A 19,965-nucleotide genomic window follows, 5' to 3' on the forward strand; every position below is an offset into this window, starting at 1 on the left:
AGTTTCGAGTATATTACATTTTATCAATTTGAACCTACTCAATCAGTTCATCAAATTCCCTCAGCTAGGCTGGCAATTCTCACAGTTACAACTTACAACAATAAGAATAATAGTTCATTTTTTTTTCTTGGGAGATTCTTTGTTACAAGTTTGTAAAGTTAAATTAATTTATTGAAGAATAAAAGAATATGAGATAGTGTAAAGCTGTAAAGAGGTGATGAAAAATTGAAAATGGACTTAATATTATTGTTATTATTATTTTTTCTCCTGACTTATGTTTTTTTTTTTCTGGTGTAGGAGAGAGATAATAAGATACAGACAGTTTTCTCCATTCTTCTTTTTTTGACATTTATATTTTTCTGTTGTTTCCCACTACATAGACAGGAATAATAGTAACTAGGAAGAAGATTAAAAATAATTTAAAAAGAAAAGAGGATGAAAACAAGATCCTCAGAAATCTAAAGCCCCTTTTTTCCCTTTTTCATGCCCCCTATTCACCCCTCAAACATCAATCTTCTTTACTCTCTCTTCAACTGCAGCTGCAGACACACACAACATATACTCTTTTGCCAATTCTTATTGCCTCTTCCTTCCCTTCAATCCACCTGCCAAAAACACAAAGCCAAATCAATTAAAATTTGAAAAATATTTAGTGAAAAATAAGAAACTAAATAGAAGGAGAACAATATATGTTGGTAATATCAATTAGTTGGGATTAAGTTTTATTCATGTTAGAACGTTTATATTGGGTCTAAAGTTCATTATGAGTCTTTTCATCTTGCCAGAGAGTTATGTCGGTAAAAAATGCAGAAATGTTTTAGTTAAAAGTTTTTAATACTATTTGATTGAGATGAAAGATTTATACAAAGTAAAGATTTATACAATCAATTTTAACTTAATTGAGACAGAGGCCTAATTGTTATTGTATTAATATCAAGAACAAACTAGGCCCTGTTATTCTGTTTTGTAAATGGACTTCAGATTTTTTGGCAGCAGTTATAAAGAAAAGTGGTGTAGTTTCTTTTTACTCACTAGATTTTTCTGATGAAGTTCTTCCACTGACAGATGTTTTCAAGAATCCAAAGTGCTTCCCTGAAACAGATTTACCCTGAATAGATAACACATTCTCATTGTTAATTCTATAGGTAATAAAAAGACTTCAGAAGAATAATCCAAGAAGAAAATAATAATAAAAAAAAGAGTAACCTTTGAATGCGTTTCAGAGAAGCCAGTTACCATCTCCATGGAAGTTCTATCATTATAACATCTGTCATCCTGAAAAAATAAAAGTATGCAAAAAGGGTATATGTCAAAATGAAATATAGGAAAAAGAAAATACATTTGAGACTAATAAAAATGTTGTTATATTGGACTTGCCTTGGGGAAGTTAGAGAATGGAGAACTGGCAGTGTCATCAAGATAAAGATTCTGATTTTTCCCCTTTTGCTCTTTTATTTTCTTCTTCTCTTTGGCCTTTGTGTTTTCAGAAGCTGATGGATAGAAAATATATCCATTTTCATCAAAGCAATATTGTTCATGAAAATGTGGTGGACCAGAAGAAGCATCAGAAACCATAGACATATCTTCATCTTCTTGATTTTCTTCATCAACATACTCTGTTTTATATATGCTATGATTAGTATTATCTCTTCTGTTGTATTGATCTCTAGAATTTGAGAGTTGATCTAAGTACATTGTCCATCCAGATTCACACCCACTGCTACATTCAGAACCTGATATATTCATTCTTGAAATTTTTATGAAAAATAATATGCACCTAAGGGCTTATAATACTTGGTGTTTTTTGAATAAACAGAGGAAGAAAAGTAAAGGTTTGGTTTTTAATAAAGGAAGATTAAAATGGTTTGCATTATGTTCATTTGTTGTGTATTTATAAGTGGGAAGAGAAGAAGAAGAAAAGAAGAAGAAGAGTACGGTGTATATAAAACCAAACTTAGCACACTAATGGTAGACTAGCTTTGTCCTTTGCTTTATCCTTTGGCCTTATTTTTTTTCTCAATTTTGTGAAGGATCAAAACTTGCCAGTTGGCAGTCATGGGGTAGGAGTGGGGGCGGGGAGGGCGAGGGGGAGGGGAGAGAATGAGTTTTTGGCCACTTGCAATTGATATTGGTACAACATGGTGATTGCAAGAAAATCATATGTTCCACAATATTTGTGCAACAGCCAGCCAGCAAATGCCAACCATTCCCTTGCATATTGTGCTTGTTATTTACCACACTCCATTTTTTACACTCTTTACTTTCTTTTTGAAGTTCTGATAATTGAATTTTTACCACATCCATGTTAAAAGTGGATATTTATTTGATCCACGAACAAGTGAAGGGGTCAGAGTTATTCCGAAAAATAGCAAGAGTGACATATGGTTTATAATGCTACAACAACATGCTCCCTCTTCCCATTTTAACTGTTGCTTTAGGTTTTTCACGCCCATTAAAAAACAATGAGTATAAGGTATAATTTACTAAATTACCCTATTCAATAACAGTAGACTGATTTTTCCTCTTAAATATTATGCATACTTCTTTAATGTTAAGGGTATAATTGGAAGCAATTGTTAACTTCAATCTTGAATTCCTAAAGTGATTATTATTTTGAGACAAAACAGTAATCAAAATGGAGTGAGGGAGTGTATAGTAAGTAAAATTATGCAAAAACACAAAGGGAATATGAGATAAACATAACAAAAATGTAGGATAGGACCTTAAAGTATCTTTAAAATAAGAGTTCATTCCTGTATTGAATTGGTCTTTATTTATTGCAATTTATAAAGGATGAGATAAAACAGTAATCCTAGTAAATCATCACATGCAAGAAACTTCCAAACTGTGGATAATGTGGGATTCTGTTCATATTATGTATTGACAAAGTTAGTGAGAATACTTTTGTCAAAAAGCCTTTGTCATTGGAATTGAAGTTCAGAATTGTCTGCAAATCTTTTTAACTCTGCCAAATACTTAACACGATAACAAGATTTTGAGTAACATAAAACAAGGAAGTGAGTCAGTAGCAGCTTCATAAAGTGCAGGCAGTTCCGCTATATATGAACTTATTAATAAGATTCAATTGAAGCTTTTTCTTGGATCACTTGTTGCTGACATAAGATAAACATTTAAAAAACAAAGCATCTTGACTTCATTTGTTTTCTAAATTGGTCATAATTGGAGGCTTGGTCTTGGCATTGTTTAGTGTTTACCAATTTTTCTTAGCCCGCACAGAATTTATTTAAGCAATCTCATACTGTTGTCACAATTCGACTTGTATGTGAATATGTGCTTAGGATTATGTTAGTTTAGAACTTTGTTTCCTATCTCAAATTGATATTACCTTGCAATTTTGCCTATTGAATATTTACATATTATTTTATTTTAAAAACATAGATTTATACACACATTTATAGACAAATACTTAGGTGTCTCCACCACTGAATAGTCAAGTCTTCTTGACTTATTGAAAATCTCCCGTTCAACAAACCATAAATGCCAATTCTTGAAAAGTTTTGTCAGTGGCACATCATTAGGTAATACTCGTACATGTGATTATTGAGCTATATAACACAGCAAGTTACAATCTTGGCCTTTCTGCAAAATCCAGAAGCCAAAGAAAAGAAAAGTTTTACTGTAGACAGAATTATTAGGTACTACCCAATGAACTAGTTGAGATATTGGACTATTGGAGTAATTGTAAACTTTCTGATTGACGAAGTAAGACTTTTTGTCGAGGGTGTTCAAAGTTTAATATGCATGTAGCTATATATAAAGGTAATTTTTGACTTGTATAGACAATAATATAATTTTTATATATTGAGAATAATTTTTTAATGTAGGATGTTTAACTGATCATCCTTCAGTAGGGGTGTTCATGGTCCAGTTTGACTCAGTTTTTGGTTAAAACCAAACCAAACCAATTAAGTCGATTTTTTCTAATATTCAAACCAAACCAAACCATTAAAGTATAAATTCTATCGGTTTCAGTTTCATTGGTTTTATCGGTTTGGTTCGGTTTTTGCTGGTATTTTCGGATTTTAAGAATGTATTAATACAAAGATTTTTTTAAGAATGTATTAATACAAAGAACCTTTGAATCAAATGGTAACTAAATACGACTTTGACAGTGATCCATTCAAATCTAAGAATCTTCTTAATTAATTCATTAACTTTATATAGGTATAGGCTTAGGGCTATGGGTATAGAAATTATAGAAGCATAACATTTACTTTTCATGATTGTAGTTACCTCCCTATATATAGCCTTTTGATATTGCGCAGCCCCTTCGAAATTTTTGTTATCTAGATTCATCGTGTTTATGAAGCATTGAGAAGAAAGCACAAAATTTAAAACAAAAAATGATAAACAGAAAGACAAAATCATCTACCAAATCTTTTTAAATTCCAATTGTGTCGTTTTCTTCCCTTTAATTTGTTATAGATAAAATGCTAGTTTATTAGTAGTAATTCAGATGCCATGTAAATGAGGGAACAGTAAAACTGAATAAGGGAGAAATTCTATTTTATCTTTAGCAAATTTCTTTTTATTTTACCTTAAACTTAAATGGGCTACACTTTTTTTACTAATTATTTGAATTTGTATTGGACTTAATATATATATATATATCGGTAAGAAAAGTGTATGTATGTATCGGCTTGGTTCGGTTTTGATTCTGGTTTTTTTGGTTTAACACCAAACCAAACCAAATGTTATCGATTTTTTAAAATTTAAAATCAAATCAAGTCAAAACAAGCCGGTTTTCAGTTTATCAAGTCGATTTGATTCGGTTTACCGGTTCGGATCGATTTCTCAATCTCATTTGAACACCCCTATCCTTTAGTCTACATGGCTACGCCTCTGCAGTTTAGTCAGGGTAAGTATCTCTGTTTATATGTAAGGGTAGATACATTAATTACAACTTAAGTTACACAAAGTACAACAATGTACAGCACGCTAATCTAACATGAGAGATGTGCAAGTAGCTTCCAACACCATAGTTACTTTAAAAAAACTAGTAGTATATTAGGGTGAAAATATAATTGGAGTAGGCAGGACATAATAATAACGAAGCAGCACACTGTGTGCCGGCCTAGGAAGAAACAGTTGCTCATTCACACCAGGGAGATAGAGAGGTGTCCCAAAAATCATGTCATTATTATAGGGCAAAAAGGTAGCTCATATAAGACTAAATTATGGGATTGCCAATATAACCATTTAGTTGTGTGTGTTCAATTGGTTGCGGGGGGGGGGGGGGGGGGGGGGAGGATGCAGGGTATACTTTTTTTAAGTCGTCTGGTCCCAGACTTTAATTTCATCTGCACATGCCCTTTGCTGGCTTCTTGCCCCGCCCAAAACCTCCTTTTTGTATGATTCATCCCGCTAGCACTTGTACTCTTTTTAGTCCTTTGCTAAGTTGATTTCTTTTTTCCAAGAAAAATTCTATATATTTCTCCTTTGAAAAAAACTTGTTTAACCACTTTTATGGAACGACTAATTGGAAAACATTAGACGAGCAATTTTTAAGTAGGTGTTAGCGCAAGACAAGTTCCAAGTAATTCCAAGTAGCAACCATGTAAAGTGAACTATCCAATTTTGAGAAATAGGTGCATATATATTGTGACGCCTAGCTAGCGAGAAAGACTAGTCGCAACATAGGGTGGGACTTAATTCAGCCCAAGTAAGTTAAACATCCAAGGGTCCCACATCGGATATAAAGGGAGGTCGATCCTCTACTTTTTACCTCATAAGTTAACTTTTGAAATCAAAATTACTGTTACGGGCTGCCTTCATTGTGCCTTGGCGCCCGTAACCCTGCATGCCCCGAGCGGGCCAAACGAGTGTCAGCCGCGCTGGCAGTGCCAACCGCACAGCCGCACAGGCAGTGCCAACCCACAGGCAGTGTCAGTCGCACAGGCAGTGCCAGCCCACAGGCAGTGTCAGCCCGCAGGCAGTGTCAGCCGTGCGGGCGACGTGCACCAACATGGGTGCCGAAGGACGAGAGTCCACAATCATCATAGATATGCTCCATTGCATATCCTAGGAGCAGCAAGGGAGTGTAGCAAGGATCTGAGATAAGCCCACGGGTTGTCGACGCTCGAGCGACCCCGTGCGAGCCTGAGTGTCAGTCCCGAGCATTTCCGAGCCACAGATGGAATCTTGGGATTTCGGGTGAACACACCCTTCCTAGGATGTTATTGAATATGCTTACCAAGTTTGGCGTCATTTGAACATCATTTACCTAAGGGCTTGACTTAGCCAAGGAGCAGTGTCAGTGTCAAAGCTCCTAAGGCCATATCGCGTTCCACGAGCATGGGAATGAGATGAAACTTCATGGAGGAGTGAAGGAAGTCAAGATAAAGAGTTAGGAACAGGCGGCGCTTCATTTGGAGTTCGAATCATCAAGAAAGACCAAGTGTGATTCTCGGGCAGAATCATGTCCAGTGCTAAACCTTGGGCTTTTCTTTTTAAAGCATATATAAGGGGGGCAGAGGTGTCTCAGCTCAGCCAGCCTCCCCCGTACGTGCCACCATCAAGCCGTACTAAGTGAGCATCCTTGGGGAACAACCTCAAGGGCCTGCCTAGGCATCCCCATTGGATCCTAGGTACCCATACGAGTCACGCAACTCTATGGGCGGCGCTCGGCCACAGGCCAGCGTTGGGCGCCCAACGAGGGCCGGAGGCTTGACGTATGGACCGACTATGCCCTGCGGGCTATCCTTGAGAATAAGAAATCCCTCCGTGCCGATTGAACACTCGAGACATCTATCCTAAGAGCCTCGTGTGTTGACTTGTGAGCTTGGCTCAGGTTCAGCCTAGCGAGCAAGGGTCCGTTGGCCTAGACGTGCAGTCGTAGGGCGACGCTGCACCGTGCAAGATGGAAGTATGTCGCGAGGGCTACATTTAGCAAAGCCGCATCATAGGCATACTACAAAGAACACCCATGACATAGGCCAAGGATTCAAGAGTTGCCCTACTCAGGCGTCGCACCGCTCGGGCGTACAGGCACCCGACCAGTGTCAAGCCAGAGGATTGGACTGTGCGCGCACCCGCGACGCTCAGCTCCTGGCGAGGGACTGTCATGTCCATAGCCAACCCCAAGTGTGAGTGTAGGCAAAGACAGGACATATGAAACCTGCCACAGGGGCATTCTAGCAAGGCAAGGCCAAAGCCTTGACATCGTCTCAGCAGCACCGTTGAAGCTAAGCCTCCAAAGCCATGGACATAAGATCATGCCATGAGTCCTGGGACTATCATTAGGCTGGCTCGTAGTCCGCCTGGACTACGGGCGCCGCACGGGCCATTAGTGTACCACAGACACTATAAAGGAGGCGGCCCGTGACATTACACATGTGACTGAATAATAGTGTACGCCTATTGAGAAAGTGTGGTCGCCACACAAGGGTAGGACTTTGATATCAAGTGGGTGAAGTACCCAAGAGTCCTATTGTCATGTGAGAAAGGGAGGTATGGACCACGGGCGGATCCAGAGTATGGGGTGCGCGTTTTCGAAAATTCACTAACTTTTGCTCAGGCCTGTATTTATATTCAGAATCCATTAAACATATAACAACTTTCTAGTTTTAAACTCCCTGTAAAAGTGGACGCTATTGGTTAGCAACAAGATTTTCAGCAAATACAATAATTTTAGAAGTATAGTGAGTTTGGTTCTAAGGACTTTAAATCTATCAAGTTAGAAGCATGGGTCTGTCTCTGTAGACTGCTTATAAGTGGTTAGCAGCCGTATATCTTGTAAGCTAATTTTTGGGGTTGAAGTTAGCAAGGGAAATACGATAACTTATAATTGGTCCGCAACTCTTCACCGCACAAGCTAACTTTTGAGGTGAAATTCTGCTCAAATTTTAAGTGAGGGATCGACTTGTTGACCTGGTCTTTTATCCAATTTTACTCCACATGAGCATGTACAACTTCAATTTCATAAGTAAGAAAAAAATTTGGAAGAATGCTCTACGATGATTGATTTTACAAAGCTAAAAGAATGGTCGTTTTGTAGCTTTTTTTCCACATATCGTTGACTTTTAACCAGCAAAGAGTGATGATGAAAAGTATGGGCAATGCAGCAAGAGACTTGCCTTTGCCAATCCTATGTGGTCCGTTGAAAAGGTTAAGATTTTGTCACTCACTGCCTCATTATTTTATACTCCTATGTAAGAGTCGCACTCTAGCAAGTCACAACTCACAAGAAGACATTTTTTAACATATTTCTTTCTATCAATGGAGCCAGCTAAAGACAAACATCAAAGTCCACATCAATGGAGTCAAATCGCCCATGCCTTATTATCTAAATGTAAAAGTCTCCTTTTCCCCGAGGAAAAATGGAAAATATCCCCAAGGAGTTAACCTTCATGTCTAAAACTGCATTATATTAGGGAAGGTCTTTATTTTCTTCTACTTTTTTGTTGAAGATACTAGAATATTTATACTAATACTTAATTTGTTTGTTCTGCTTGGGAGCTTCCTTAGCCAATTGGTGAATGTACTTCGTTACCCTACCTGAAATTATGCTTGATCACCAGCTTCTTCATCTGGAGCATTAACCATCAATAATCATGAATAATGTGATCATATGTTGGATGTCCTTATTCTAAAAATTTAATTACATCCATAGAGTCTGTTTCAATCTCCAAGGAATAATCACCTGAAATCTTCAACATCAACATACTTGAAGACAATTCTCCTAGAATATTTATTTCAATGACGTACTAGAATATGCAAATCCAAATGATTTCTCGACATTAGGGGGACAAGATTTGATACAAAAAATTCATGGTTATGAATATTCCGCGAGTGCACAATCTTTAAAGTGACGTACCAATAAACAACAAGCCCCTTTATTCAAAGGGTCTACTTTCTAATTAATTAATATTTATCGTTTTAAAAAAAAAGACATGGAACTTATAGTTATAATCACAATTGGATTAGCACTGTGCGTCTAAATGAAGAAGGGTATAGATGCATCTGAACAATAAATGTGGAAGTGGACCTAACAAGACGGTGTAGGACTATCGTTCTCGCAATGACAGCCAAATTCACCATTTACACACAAAAGAATCTCCTTATGTCCTTTAGGAAAAGTAGAATTTGGAAAAAAAAAAAAAACAGAAAATTGGTTCTACCATAACTATTGATTTTTCTGTTAGTTTCAATTTGACAAACATTATCAAAATATTTCAAATTACTACTTATTAATCTTCTATGGAAAAGGTTCAAATTTACTTTTGTACTTTGCGAAAAGGTTTAATTTCTTCTTAATTCGAAGTTTGCCTTATCCATGTCATCGCCTTTACAATTTTAGCTCGAAGCTGCTCTTAATCGCTAATACACCGATATTACATTGGAAAAATGTCTAGATTTAGCATCGCTGCATCTCTTGCTTCGCTCTTATGGTTTTTGAAACATCTATTTTGCCCTCATAACACAAAGAATCCACTTATTTTCACCGTACGTTCCTTCTTTCGCTTTAATTTCTTTCTAACCCCAGTTTTAATCTGTTTATCTAATCGGTATAACCCTTTCTATCTACGGAATATATGCAAACTTCTTTTTTTCCTAATAGTAACTGTTTTGCTAGTAAAAGGGTAAAATCTTTTGTCATTTTTTATCTTATTGAACTTTACCATGTACTTTTAAAAAAAAAAAAAAATTGCTACAAGGACAGTCACAATTTGTCACTAGTCTGATGCGTGTCTAATGTTAAAGGACATTTGGTATCTATCGAGGTTCAGTTATGAAAGGTCAAGATTAGTCGCCGTGTCTAAAAATCTTGTACCATCTCATATTCTAATTTATTAGTATGAGAGTAGTTGAAGAGTTGTAACATATTTTTCTAAATCACTTTTATCGTACTACTAGTAACTGGATATCTGATTACGGGACCAAACTCCGTTGTCTTATCACTTGGCCAAGCACATGGCTATAAACTCTAGTGTCGAAATTTGAATTGTTGGGACCGACAAAGAATAGTACAAGCCGAACTAGATCTACTTTACTAAAAGAGAAAAGGGTCAAATATACTTATCTACTTTAGTTTAATAGTTAAATATATCTTCCGTTAATCAAAGTAGATAAATATATCCCTTCCGTTAGTCAAAGTAGATAAATATACCTCTTCCGTTAAGAAAGTAAACAAATATACCCCTCAGTTGACAAAATCCGCAATTCCAACATTAATTACCTGATTTAACTTTAAAAAACTCATGCCCGACCCGCAAATTAAATTCTTTCCACTCAAATATACCCACCACCGTTACAGCCGACCCAACACAACCACCACCACCACTTCCTCCACCACCGCCACCACTGTTTAGCACTCCCCCTTCCCCTTTATCCCCTAAACAGTTCCGGCAACAATTCGGGAAATGTAAACAAGAGATGTATCTAACCTTTTTCCTTTTGTTTGAGAGTTGAATTAAAATACATTCAAAATAGAGTTATTCTCCTTTAAAATCTAAAAAAAATGTATAGAAACCCAATCACAGTAAAAAAGAATGAATCTATCAACCCCAAATTGACGAAATCGAATCGCATGAAATTCCTCTGTAATATTCTCCTTTCTCTTTCTTTTACCTTTTTTTGTTTTTTTCTTTAATCTTTTTATTTTTTTTTTATTTTGTACTTCCTTGTCTGTTTCCAAGAAAAACGTCAGGACTTCTTTTCATTTTTTTCTTTAACTTTTCAATAACTAAGATCTAAGGTGGATAAAAAAAAGAGAATGAAGGAAAAATAGTGGTAGAGAAGCTTATCATTGTTGTCGGAACTGTTTAGGAGGTAAGGGGGAAGGAGAGTGCTAAACAGTGGTGGCGGTGGTGGTGGAAGTGGTGGTGGTTGTTATATTGGGTCGGTTGTAGTGGTGGTGAGTATATTTGGGTGGAAAGAATTTAATTTGCGAGTCGGGTCGGGTCGGACATGAGTTTTTTAAAGTTAAATCGGATAATTAATGGTGGAATTGGGGATTTTGTCAACTGAGGGGTATATTTATTTACTTGCTTAACGGAAGGGGTATATTTATCTACTTTGACTAACGGAGGGTATATTTGACCATTAAACTAAAGTAGAGGGATATATTTGACCCTTTTCTCTTACTAAAACAACGGTTGCGATAACTCTTTTGTGATGAATGAAGTGTCTCGTAAGCATTTCATAATATAATCTGTCAATTCCCGTTACTCCTCGATTTTTTTCTCTTTTCAATTATTTCATTATTTTTCTGGTTTGTTAGTAAAATTTAGAAAAAGAAAAAAGGATAATGAGATAGTACAGCCAATTTTTTTTTTTGTAAAAACTGAGGTGGACCAGCATCGTACTGGATACTGACTTGGTTAAGTCCATGGCCACACGTGTGCTGTTCCAAAGCCATGTGCATCAGTATCTTGTTTCAACTAAAATTTTCCATTTAACTCTCTGCTTTATACTAATTTCAATATTAAATATCCAAAATTCTCTGAATCAGTTAAATGACCCCAAATCAATTAATGGATACGTATGCTTTCGGCCCTGATATCCGGAATCTGGATTCCTATATTCAATATATTATCCCCCATGAAAAAAATAAGTTTTTCAAAACATTGTTTAATGGGGAAATTAAAGAAAATAATGGCGCAATTGATTTGGCTCTGGTTGAGTTTACATAGAATGGTTTAACAAAACTAGGTTTGAGAAAATGTTTTCTTTTCTGGAGAATATTTGTACTCCTACTAGTTTTTGGGAAATAATTGTGGCAAACCTAAAGTGTATTTGTAATAATTCTCTTGAAAATAGAGGAACATTTGTGTTAGTTTTTGTAAAAATCTTCCACTGGATATTTAGATTTGAAAAAACTTTTCCTCCAAACAGTTCCAACTTGCTCTTGTTTCTGTTTGTCGGCCTAAATGAGCCTGAGGTCGACTCACAGTGTTTTTTCACTGCAGTCAAACCTCTCTTTAACAGTTTCATTTTTTTGGAACCATTGTTTGCTTGTTATAGCAATTGGATGTTATAAACGAATAACACTATTTGACATTTTAATCTTATTTAACTGTTATATACAAGAATGATTCAAAATTCTTTTTTCAACTTTTCTAATGTTATAAAAGATTGAGTTTCTAACATTACAGATTTCCCGCTTGAACTTAAAAAGTTAATTATAAGTTACGTCTCCAATGATATAATCAGTAGATTACTTTTTTGTTATAGAGAGGTAATTTTGTAGAGTATTTATATATAGTAATAATTAGTATTGGTGTTATAGGTAAAAAGCATTATAGAGGTAAATTATAACAAAAACGATTTCAAAAAATACTTGCATGTTTTAGTGAAATACTATTATAGATGGTGAGTCTGGTGACTGTTAGGGTCGTTTGGTTTGAAGACAAGTAATGCTGGGATTAATTATGCTAGGATTAGTTATCCTGGTATTATTTTCTATCCACTGTTTGGTATGTTGTATTAGAAATAACATGCATTGCCTAATTTTTAAGAAGAAGTTTGTTTACAAAAATACCCTCCACCCTATTTAGGCTAAAATTTCCCCTCAAAGCTATTTTAGTCAATTTCCCGGTTTTATCGTAGGATAAGTTAACCTAGGATTATTATTGTACCTCTGATGGGTATAAGTTATCTCGGTACTATTTTTAATGCAAGGATAACTTATCTCAGGATTAGCAACCAAACAAGTGATAAGGTGGTACTAAATTTTTATTCTAGGACTATTTTTGCTTATACTTCATACCAAACATTCCCTTATAGTTTCAGCAATGAAATGAATATCACATCAAGACATTCTCTACGAACCAGAAATTCATATATCCATGTATATATGGAACCTCATTCTTTGAATGAAGTAACAAGACTTGGACACTGTTTTTGCAATAATACAATATATTAATCATCTTTGAGGCAACAGAAATGACATATAGTTTGAAGAAGAACAAAGCAAAGGAAGAGTTCAAGTAATGAAATTTTACAATGACAGAAAACATATTGTTTGTGAAAGAAACAACCAACAAAACTGCGATGGCATATCTTTTTTTGACTAATAAGGTGGGAAGAACGTATTAAGTTGGCATGGTAATTTATAGAACTCATCATTTCTAACATCCTTAGTGTATACCACAAACTTGTCCCACCAATGCGAGCCATTATCTTTATGAGCTTCATCGTTACTAAACGGAAGAGTCCTATCCAAAAATACAGCAACAACAACAGCTATCGTGCCGTGTGACATGAAGATGACAGACATTGTGTCATTAAACTGCAATTTAAGAAAACAAACATTAGTAGGAGCTTGTTTTGTAATGACAATTCAAAAAATGACCGAGTTTAGTGGATGAAAAATTGTGGTTACCCATCTTGAATGTGTATGAAGAGGACCAAATCCAGAACATAAGCGATGCTCTCTGAAGTACTGTGGTAGGGACAATCCCAGAAAAAGTGAGAATCCCAATATGAACTTTGTTCTAAAGCTGTTAAGATTACAGAATTGGAGAAATCCAAGACCAGCTGATGCTGCAATTCAACCGGTGGGCCAAATGTCATTTGGAAACTTACATTAACCAAATGGTAAAATTTTTAAGAGATACATACAGATATATCCAAAGAAGATGCAGTATATTGCAGCCATGATTGATGCAGGTATTGAAGCAAAGATTGCTCCAAATTTTCCTGAGAAACAATAAAAATTGAATCGATACATTGGCATTAGCCAGCAAACAGAGAAAAAGAGTCTAATTTTGGTAGAAATACAACTAGTCAGTCCTTCTCCATCAACTAATAAGATAGAAGATTCAAAGAATTAACTAAATAGCCACCTATCCAACTGTTTAAACTAAAAATAGCCAACGGACGTATACGATATGTAATAATCCATGTATAATATGTGTATATCCATGTATAATCGGTGTATATTTTATGTATACCGGTTAGGATAAGTAAACTATGAATCCGAAACACTAGATTCTTGTCCTTTGAATCAATGCGTTAGATTAGCATACCTAATATGGAGAAGAAAATCATAAAACCAGCAGATATCTGCACGACTCTTCGGCTTCCAACTCTTGTCATTGCCAATAGACCAGCATTTTCCCTGTGAGTCATAGTTAATTGATTTCATTTCACATGAAATTTCAAGCACGGATGAGACTGTTTGTATCCGTCCGTGCTTAAGTCATAGTAGGAGGAAATTTAGATTTTAGATTAGAAAATGTTACAAAGAAAGGAGATTCTTACGCTGTAGCAGTGCAACCAGTGACACCACCAAAAAAAGCATTTAGCATAGTCCCAATCCCCTGCGAAGAATTAAGATTCATGAGGTAAATGAAAATCGATGCAGAGATGATACCCGAGAACATTAATTTGATCTCACCAGCCAGCCAACACCCCGGCTAACGACAGAAGGTGGCACTGGTGTTGCGCTTCCATATCTCGCTGATGCATGAAATACACCAGTTGACTACAAAGCCAAAATTAATTCAAGAGTAAGTTTCACTATACAAATGGAAGAACAGTGTGCCAAAACAATTCAGAACTTATTTCTAGCAGCCAGTTTCTTTTTAACAACATTAACTATGAAGACTATGTGTTACATATAGCAATAGCAAACAGGATAAGTAGAGGTTCATAGAACAGACCTCCACAGAAGCAACAAAAGAAGCGACCATCATAGTAAAAGCATCTCCAGAATTGAAAGTTGGAACCCCCCATTGGAACGGATATGGCATGTCGATCCTGCATAAAGTGATGCAAGTGGCAGCATAAGACAGTGTTCACTAGTCCTATGAATAAATTTTCTTCAAACCAAACTCAATAAGATTACATATAAATAAATAAATAATAACGAAATAGGAATTGCCGTTATTAACGTGAATATAAGTGAGAAATCTCACCAAAGAGAACCAGAAATGAGTCCAGAGCTATCAGTGCGGCAATTTGCTTCATTTGCATTCTTGTATGCACCACTCCATGTCAAGATTGCTGCATAAAACCATACAATTGCTATAGAGAAGAGCATTGCAAACCGGTCACATATGGGCCTCTTTAATTTGAGATATGTTGGTAGATACTGCAAGAACATTATTACATTAAGGGAATCAAGTGTGAGTTGGAAGAGGATAAACGACAAGAAATACTGTTACCACGACATGTCATATGAGAAATCTATAAGTTAAGAGAAAGTTAAGCTTAATGCACAAAAGTTGAAGTGTGATGACAAAGAGAATACACTATAGTCTAATCTACAACAACTCCATGAATTAGAACAAGGTGCTCATAAAAAAAGATATCCAAACATAATTATATTGAAAAGTGAATGGCATTACTTGCCTGTGTGATGACCACCATGAAAATTAATTGTGGTATCCCAATTTCGATACATTCTGCAATCTACAAAAGAAAGGATACAAAATATAATCAGTGAACATGTTTTCAGCAATCTGATAGCCGACCCCAACTTGTTTGTTACAGAGGTGTAGTTGTTGTTTTCAGGAATCTGATGTTCTCATCTTTCTGGAGAGCAAATTTTAAATCAAAAGCATATAAATATAAGAGAAGTCTACGGTTAGAATTCTTACCAATGGGAAGCCAAGATGGTAGAGCCCCAGTCCGGTTAAGGCAACAAGTGGTGCCACAGATAGAGGGCTAAGTAACCTAAATTATAGAATAAAATTGAGAAATACAGAATTATGCAGCAAATAAATTAGATGACCTAAAGTTGATTCCATATATGCTCAAGACTGGAGAAAAAAAAAGAACATAATTAACACACACCTTACAGCATTCCTCCACAGGCCAAGGAAGCCCAGTAGAATTTGGAAACCAGAAGTTACAATAAGGGCCCCCTGTATGCTCCTCATTGTGTGCATAAACCTCTGTGCATATCAGTCATGAAAACAAATTCAATGAACATCATCTCAGGATTTAAGTTTTACAGGTTCAATCTTTAAAGTTTTTAGTATTGAACCCTCGATATTTTTAAAATTTATGGTTTCAGCCCTGCTGTTTGTTGCAATTTTAATGGAGTCACAGCCCACGTGGATGGAGTCTGGTTCAACCAGAACCCAATATCTTCCACATAGGGCGTAAATATATATATGTGAAGAATCACTAAACTTTCAACAAATATTATTTTCCGAACCCATAAAATGGATTAAACAGTAAGAACTTAAAGGTTGAACCCAATCAAGTTTAAATTTTGGATCCGCCTCTGATCCCAAACCCCTCCCACCTGAAAAGAGAGAGATAATAATGTTACATTACCAGCTCAGGATCCTGAAGAACTGCGAACCTATTAGCCTGGATAATTGAGCTAATTGGTATCAAGTATGCATATGAACCACCCACTACCAATGGCAATCTGGTCCCCAGTAAGGACTGTAGTAATGTATTCACACCTGAAGTAAAAAGCAATGTTTGTACTACTTTTGCCTTCTCATCCTACAATGTAAGACTTGATCAAGATCAGTTGAATCAACAAAAAGGTAGTAATATACAAGATCAATTAACTAGTTGATAAAAAAGAGAACTTAGTCATAATGTTAAGAAGAGAGAAATTCTTACATTGCCACCACCCATTTGAGGAACTATGATACTTGGAATTAAGACAATATTACCAAGACTAAGTATGTAATGCTGAAATCCCAAGAACAATGCTTCCCCTGCATTATCATAAATTAATCACACTTACTTCAAATCTTTATTAACAACAATTGAAAAAGGAAAATATAACTGGTTAAATTACATTGACAGTAGTGTAAGAACTGTCGTCATTATATATAATTTAAATCCTAATTTCTAAATTTTCACGTACCCCAACGTGGTGGGCTGTTAACACAGTATTGGACATTCTTAAGTTGCTCCATAATTGGATGAGGATGTAATTCTTCAGTTTTTTTAGCTCCATTAGCACCACTTCCATTGTTGCCACTAGACATGATTGAAACTTAGAGAAGGCTATTAGGCAAAGTTGAAAATGCTTCTATATATTTCTTGCATGACTTTTTTTTTTGTTTTGTTTTGTTTTGTAGCAAACAAAAGATGAACGTTACAAATATGTTGCTATAATTAGACATACTGATATGAAACTAATTGAGTATATTTCCGTTACCAGTATTTTTTCTTTAGTTTTAAAGAGTGAAAGATATGAATTTAATATCTGATACCAAAACAACTCACCCTCATGTATGAAAAAAGCCCTGTGCTTCGTATCTCGTGCTGTAGCTCCTACTAAAGACTAATTTCAATGTTAAAATCCTCTAAATTCTCTGTAATTTGTAAAGGTTAAATGAGATTATTAATTGGATACGGATTATTTCATCCCTGATACCCAGAATCCCGGTTCCTTAATCAAAATCTTAGTCCGGAAAAATCAAAAGCACTTATATCAACTAGTCAAAAACACTTATTCCTTCTTCCTCTAAATAAGTGCTTTTTATTTTTAAATATATACATTTTTGGCCTTTCAAAAGTTTGTCCAAACGGACTATTAATTTTATCAATTACAAATTAAAATAAGATTGTATATTAATTAACCATATTGGTAAATTAAAGTGACAACTCTATATATAAATATATATAAAAAATGTCTTGCAGTAATGATTTCGTGATGAGCACAAAGTGCGCATAAGTTTTTTGCCCGCGCTCTTATTTCTTGTTTGTTGGTCTAAATTTTCTGCAAATATTGTGTCGCACTACAAGTCATTTTGTTAATTGTAGAAGTCCAGGTAGTTCAACTCTTAGTGAAAGCATTTTTTAATATCATCACCTAGATGTGCTTGTGAAAAATTAAAGTTAATTTTTTGGAAGGAAAAATATCATAGATATTTAGAAGAGTTTCTAGAAAGTTATATTGTAATATCTTTGATATATATACTTAGGAAATGTCTAGAAATTCTAGACGCTTAGATATTTATAGTTGACACTACTAAAAAAAGGGGCATTTTCGATCAAAAAATTTCGACCACAATTTTGGTCGGAAAAAAATCGACCACAGGTGGTTGAAATTTGCAGAATTTAATTTTTATTAAACTTTTTATAGGATTTCGACCACACTGGGTCGATTTTTTAACTGGAAAAGTGAATTTCGACCACGTGTGGTCGAAATTAATTTTTGTACAAATAATAAATGGGAAAAAATATTTTATACATAATTAAATTATATAAACATAAAACAATTAATTTAAAAAAAAAAAAAAAAAAACTAATTTCGACTACAAGTGGTCGAAATAATTAAGTCAAATTTGGTCAAATATGACTTAATTATTTTCGACCACATGTGGTCAAAAATTCAAACAGATTTAGACCCCATCGGGTTACTTTCTTTTTATTTTTCTCCTTCCTCTTTCTCTCTCCTTAATTCCTCCTCCCTCTCCTCTCTACGCAGCCCACCACCCCACCTCAACGCCGCACGCCACCGCCGTTTCCGACCAGCAGTCGAAAATCCCAACCAGACGCCACTGCTGTTTTCGACAAGCTCAGGTATTTTTTTTTCATTCCTCCAGGTATGTATACTTACTTACATTTGCTTCTTTATATTCTGTTTTTAATCTTGCCTGATCTGATTTTGTATGTGCCATTAACTGTCAAGAATTTTCACATTTGTGAATCTGGGTTAGGACCCATTTGGGGGTATGGTTATTAAAGAGACATGTCTTGTTAAAATATAATCACTTACTTAAAGACCCATTTGTGAATCTGGCCACTTTGTTGAAGACCCACTTGTGAATCTGGTCATTTAATTGAAAGATCTCAACAGTTTATCCCTTTGTTGGATCTGCTTTCTAAATGTAGCAGAATTTGTACTTTGATGTTGTAGATATTGAATCAAAACCCTGCTAAATTGCAGCTTATCCATTGTTATTACTCTCTAATCGCTGTCTGTCCTTTTAATTAGAGTCAGATTCAGGATTTAAACTTTATGGGGTTCAATATTTAAAGTCTTAGCATTGAACTCATTGTATTTCTAAAATTATGGGATCAGACCTACTATTAATTGCAATTTAGTAGAGTTTTACATAGAAATCTATATGCCGCATCATGTTATTTTTTTAGGGTTTATATCATGTTATTTTTTTAGGGTTTTGAATTGAAATTGAATGAAATATTGAAATTAAATTGGTCTGGATGCCACCTTTATAAAACATAGATTGTTTAATTATGATGAATTCGGATGCCTTATATTAGCGTTAGGCATAATGAATAAGAGGTTCATCACATCACTGTCTTGTGTTGTTTCTCTGAGGCTGCTGCCTTGCTGCTATATTTGAAAACACACCTAGATGAGCTTGCTTCCACATTTTAAAAGTAAAGCAAAATGGATGAAATTGAGGTAAGTAGTCTCTTATTTTAGTTGTTTCATTTTGCTGCCTTGGTCAAGTAGTCCTTCCATTGCTTCTTTGCTATGGTGTGTTACTTTGATAAGAGGTGACACTACACTTGAGTTACTAAATCTTGACAAAACTGTATCTGCTGCTTGCTGTGGGTTCTTGGACCACATTTTTGAAATGAATTGGTTGCTGCACTTTAAGGCATAATATGTTACACTTGATGCTATTTCTTTAAGCTATTAAGCCAGGGGAACTGCTATCATACTTGGCTGACTATGTTGCTGTACTTTGCTGGGCTTGCCACTATATCTTGACATGTTATTTCAAAGATACAGGAATGCTGCATCTGAGCCAAAGTGTTATGGCACTTTCAGGCAAGCAGATGCTCCATTCTGGAGTCAAAGTTTATTACCACATTTTGAGGGAAACATCTGCTATCATTGATTGCTATTGTTTCTCTATGGATATGTTGTTATGCACCTGGAACTGAATGGCCACTAGTTTGTAGCCGCGACATGATTCAGGTTCCTTTGCCATATTCGAAACCGTGAGTCTGAGCCTCCGTAATCAAAGCTCTCAAAGTTTGATACGAGTCCGCGGGATATTATTTATGTTCCTAAACGTCACCCTATGGGGTGGCGTATCATTT

The 19,965-nt window shown here is 35.4% G+C and overlaps 2 protein-coding genes across 3 annotated transcripts; both read right to left on the reverse strand.

Annotated features, from left to right (window-relative positions):
* Positions 1 to 232: 232 nt before the first annotated feature.
* On the reverse strand, positions 233 to 1,963 carry LOC132623188 (protein SOB FIVE-LIKE 5-like). The gene is made up of 4 exons (XM_060337911.1): positions 1,378 to 1,963; positions 1,207 to 1,275; positions 1,033 to 1,108; positions 233 to 605 (listed from the first exon to the last, which is right to left on the reverse strand). The coding sequence occupies exons 1-4, from the start codon at positions 1,744 to 1,746 to the stop codon at positions 577 to 579; spliced, it is 543 nt and encodes a 180-aa protein (XP_060193894.1). The 5' UTR covers positions 1,747 to 1,963; the 3' UTR covers positions 233 to 576.
* A 10,898-nt stretch (positions 1,964 to 12,861) lies between these two features.
* Positions 12,862 to 16,998, reverse strand: LOC132623192 (putative nucleobase-ascorbate transporter 10). Of its 2 annotated transcripts, none has more exons than XM_060337923.1 (14): positions 16,802 to 16,998; positions 16,552 to 16,649; positions 16,252 to 16,428; positions 15,763 to 15,863; positions 15,567 to 15,642; positions 15,319 to 15,378; positions 14,883 to 15,058; positions 14,628 to 14,724; positions 14,363 to 14,449; positions 14,227 to 14,285; positions 13,992 to 14,083; positions 13,585 to 13,662; positions 13,346 to 13,506; positions 12,862 to 13,252 (listed from the first exon to the last, which is right to left on the reverse strand). In XM_060337923.1, exons 1-14 carry the CDS (start codon positions 16,923 to 16,925, stop codon positions 13,034 to 13,036), a joined length of 1,605 nt encoding a protein of 534 aa, XP_060193906.1. In that variant the 5' UTR covers positions 16,926 to 16,998; the 3' UTR covers positions 12,862 to 13,033. The 2 variants fall into 2 exon arrangements, with proteins under 2 accessions (XP_060193906.1, XP_060193915.1); XM_060337932.1 differs by having other exon boundaries at positions 13,114 to 13,252; positions 13,346 to 13,405.
* Positions 16,999 to 19,965: the final 2,967 nt, after the last annotated feature.

Source organism: Lycium barbarum, chromosome 2 (assembly GCF_019175385.1).
Source record: "Lycium barbarum isolate Lr01 chromosome 2, ASM1917538v2, whole genome shotgun sequence".
In the NCBI taxonomy this organism is placed as follows: domain Eukaryota; kingdom Viridiplantae; phylum Streptophyta; class Magnoliopsida; order Solanales; family Solanaceae; genus Lycium; species Lycium barbarum.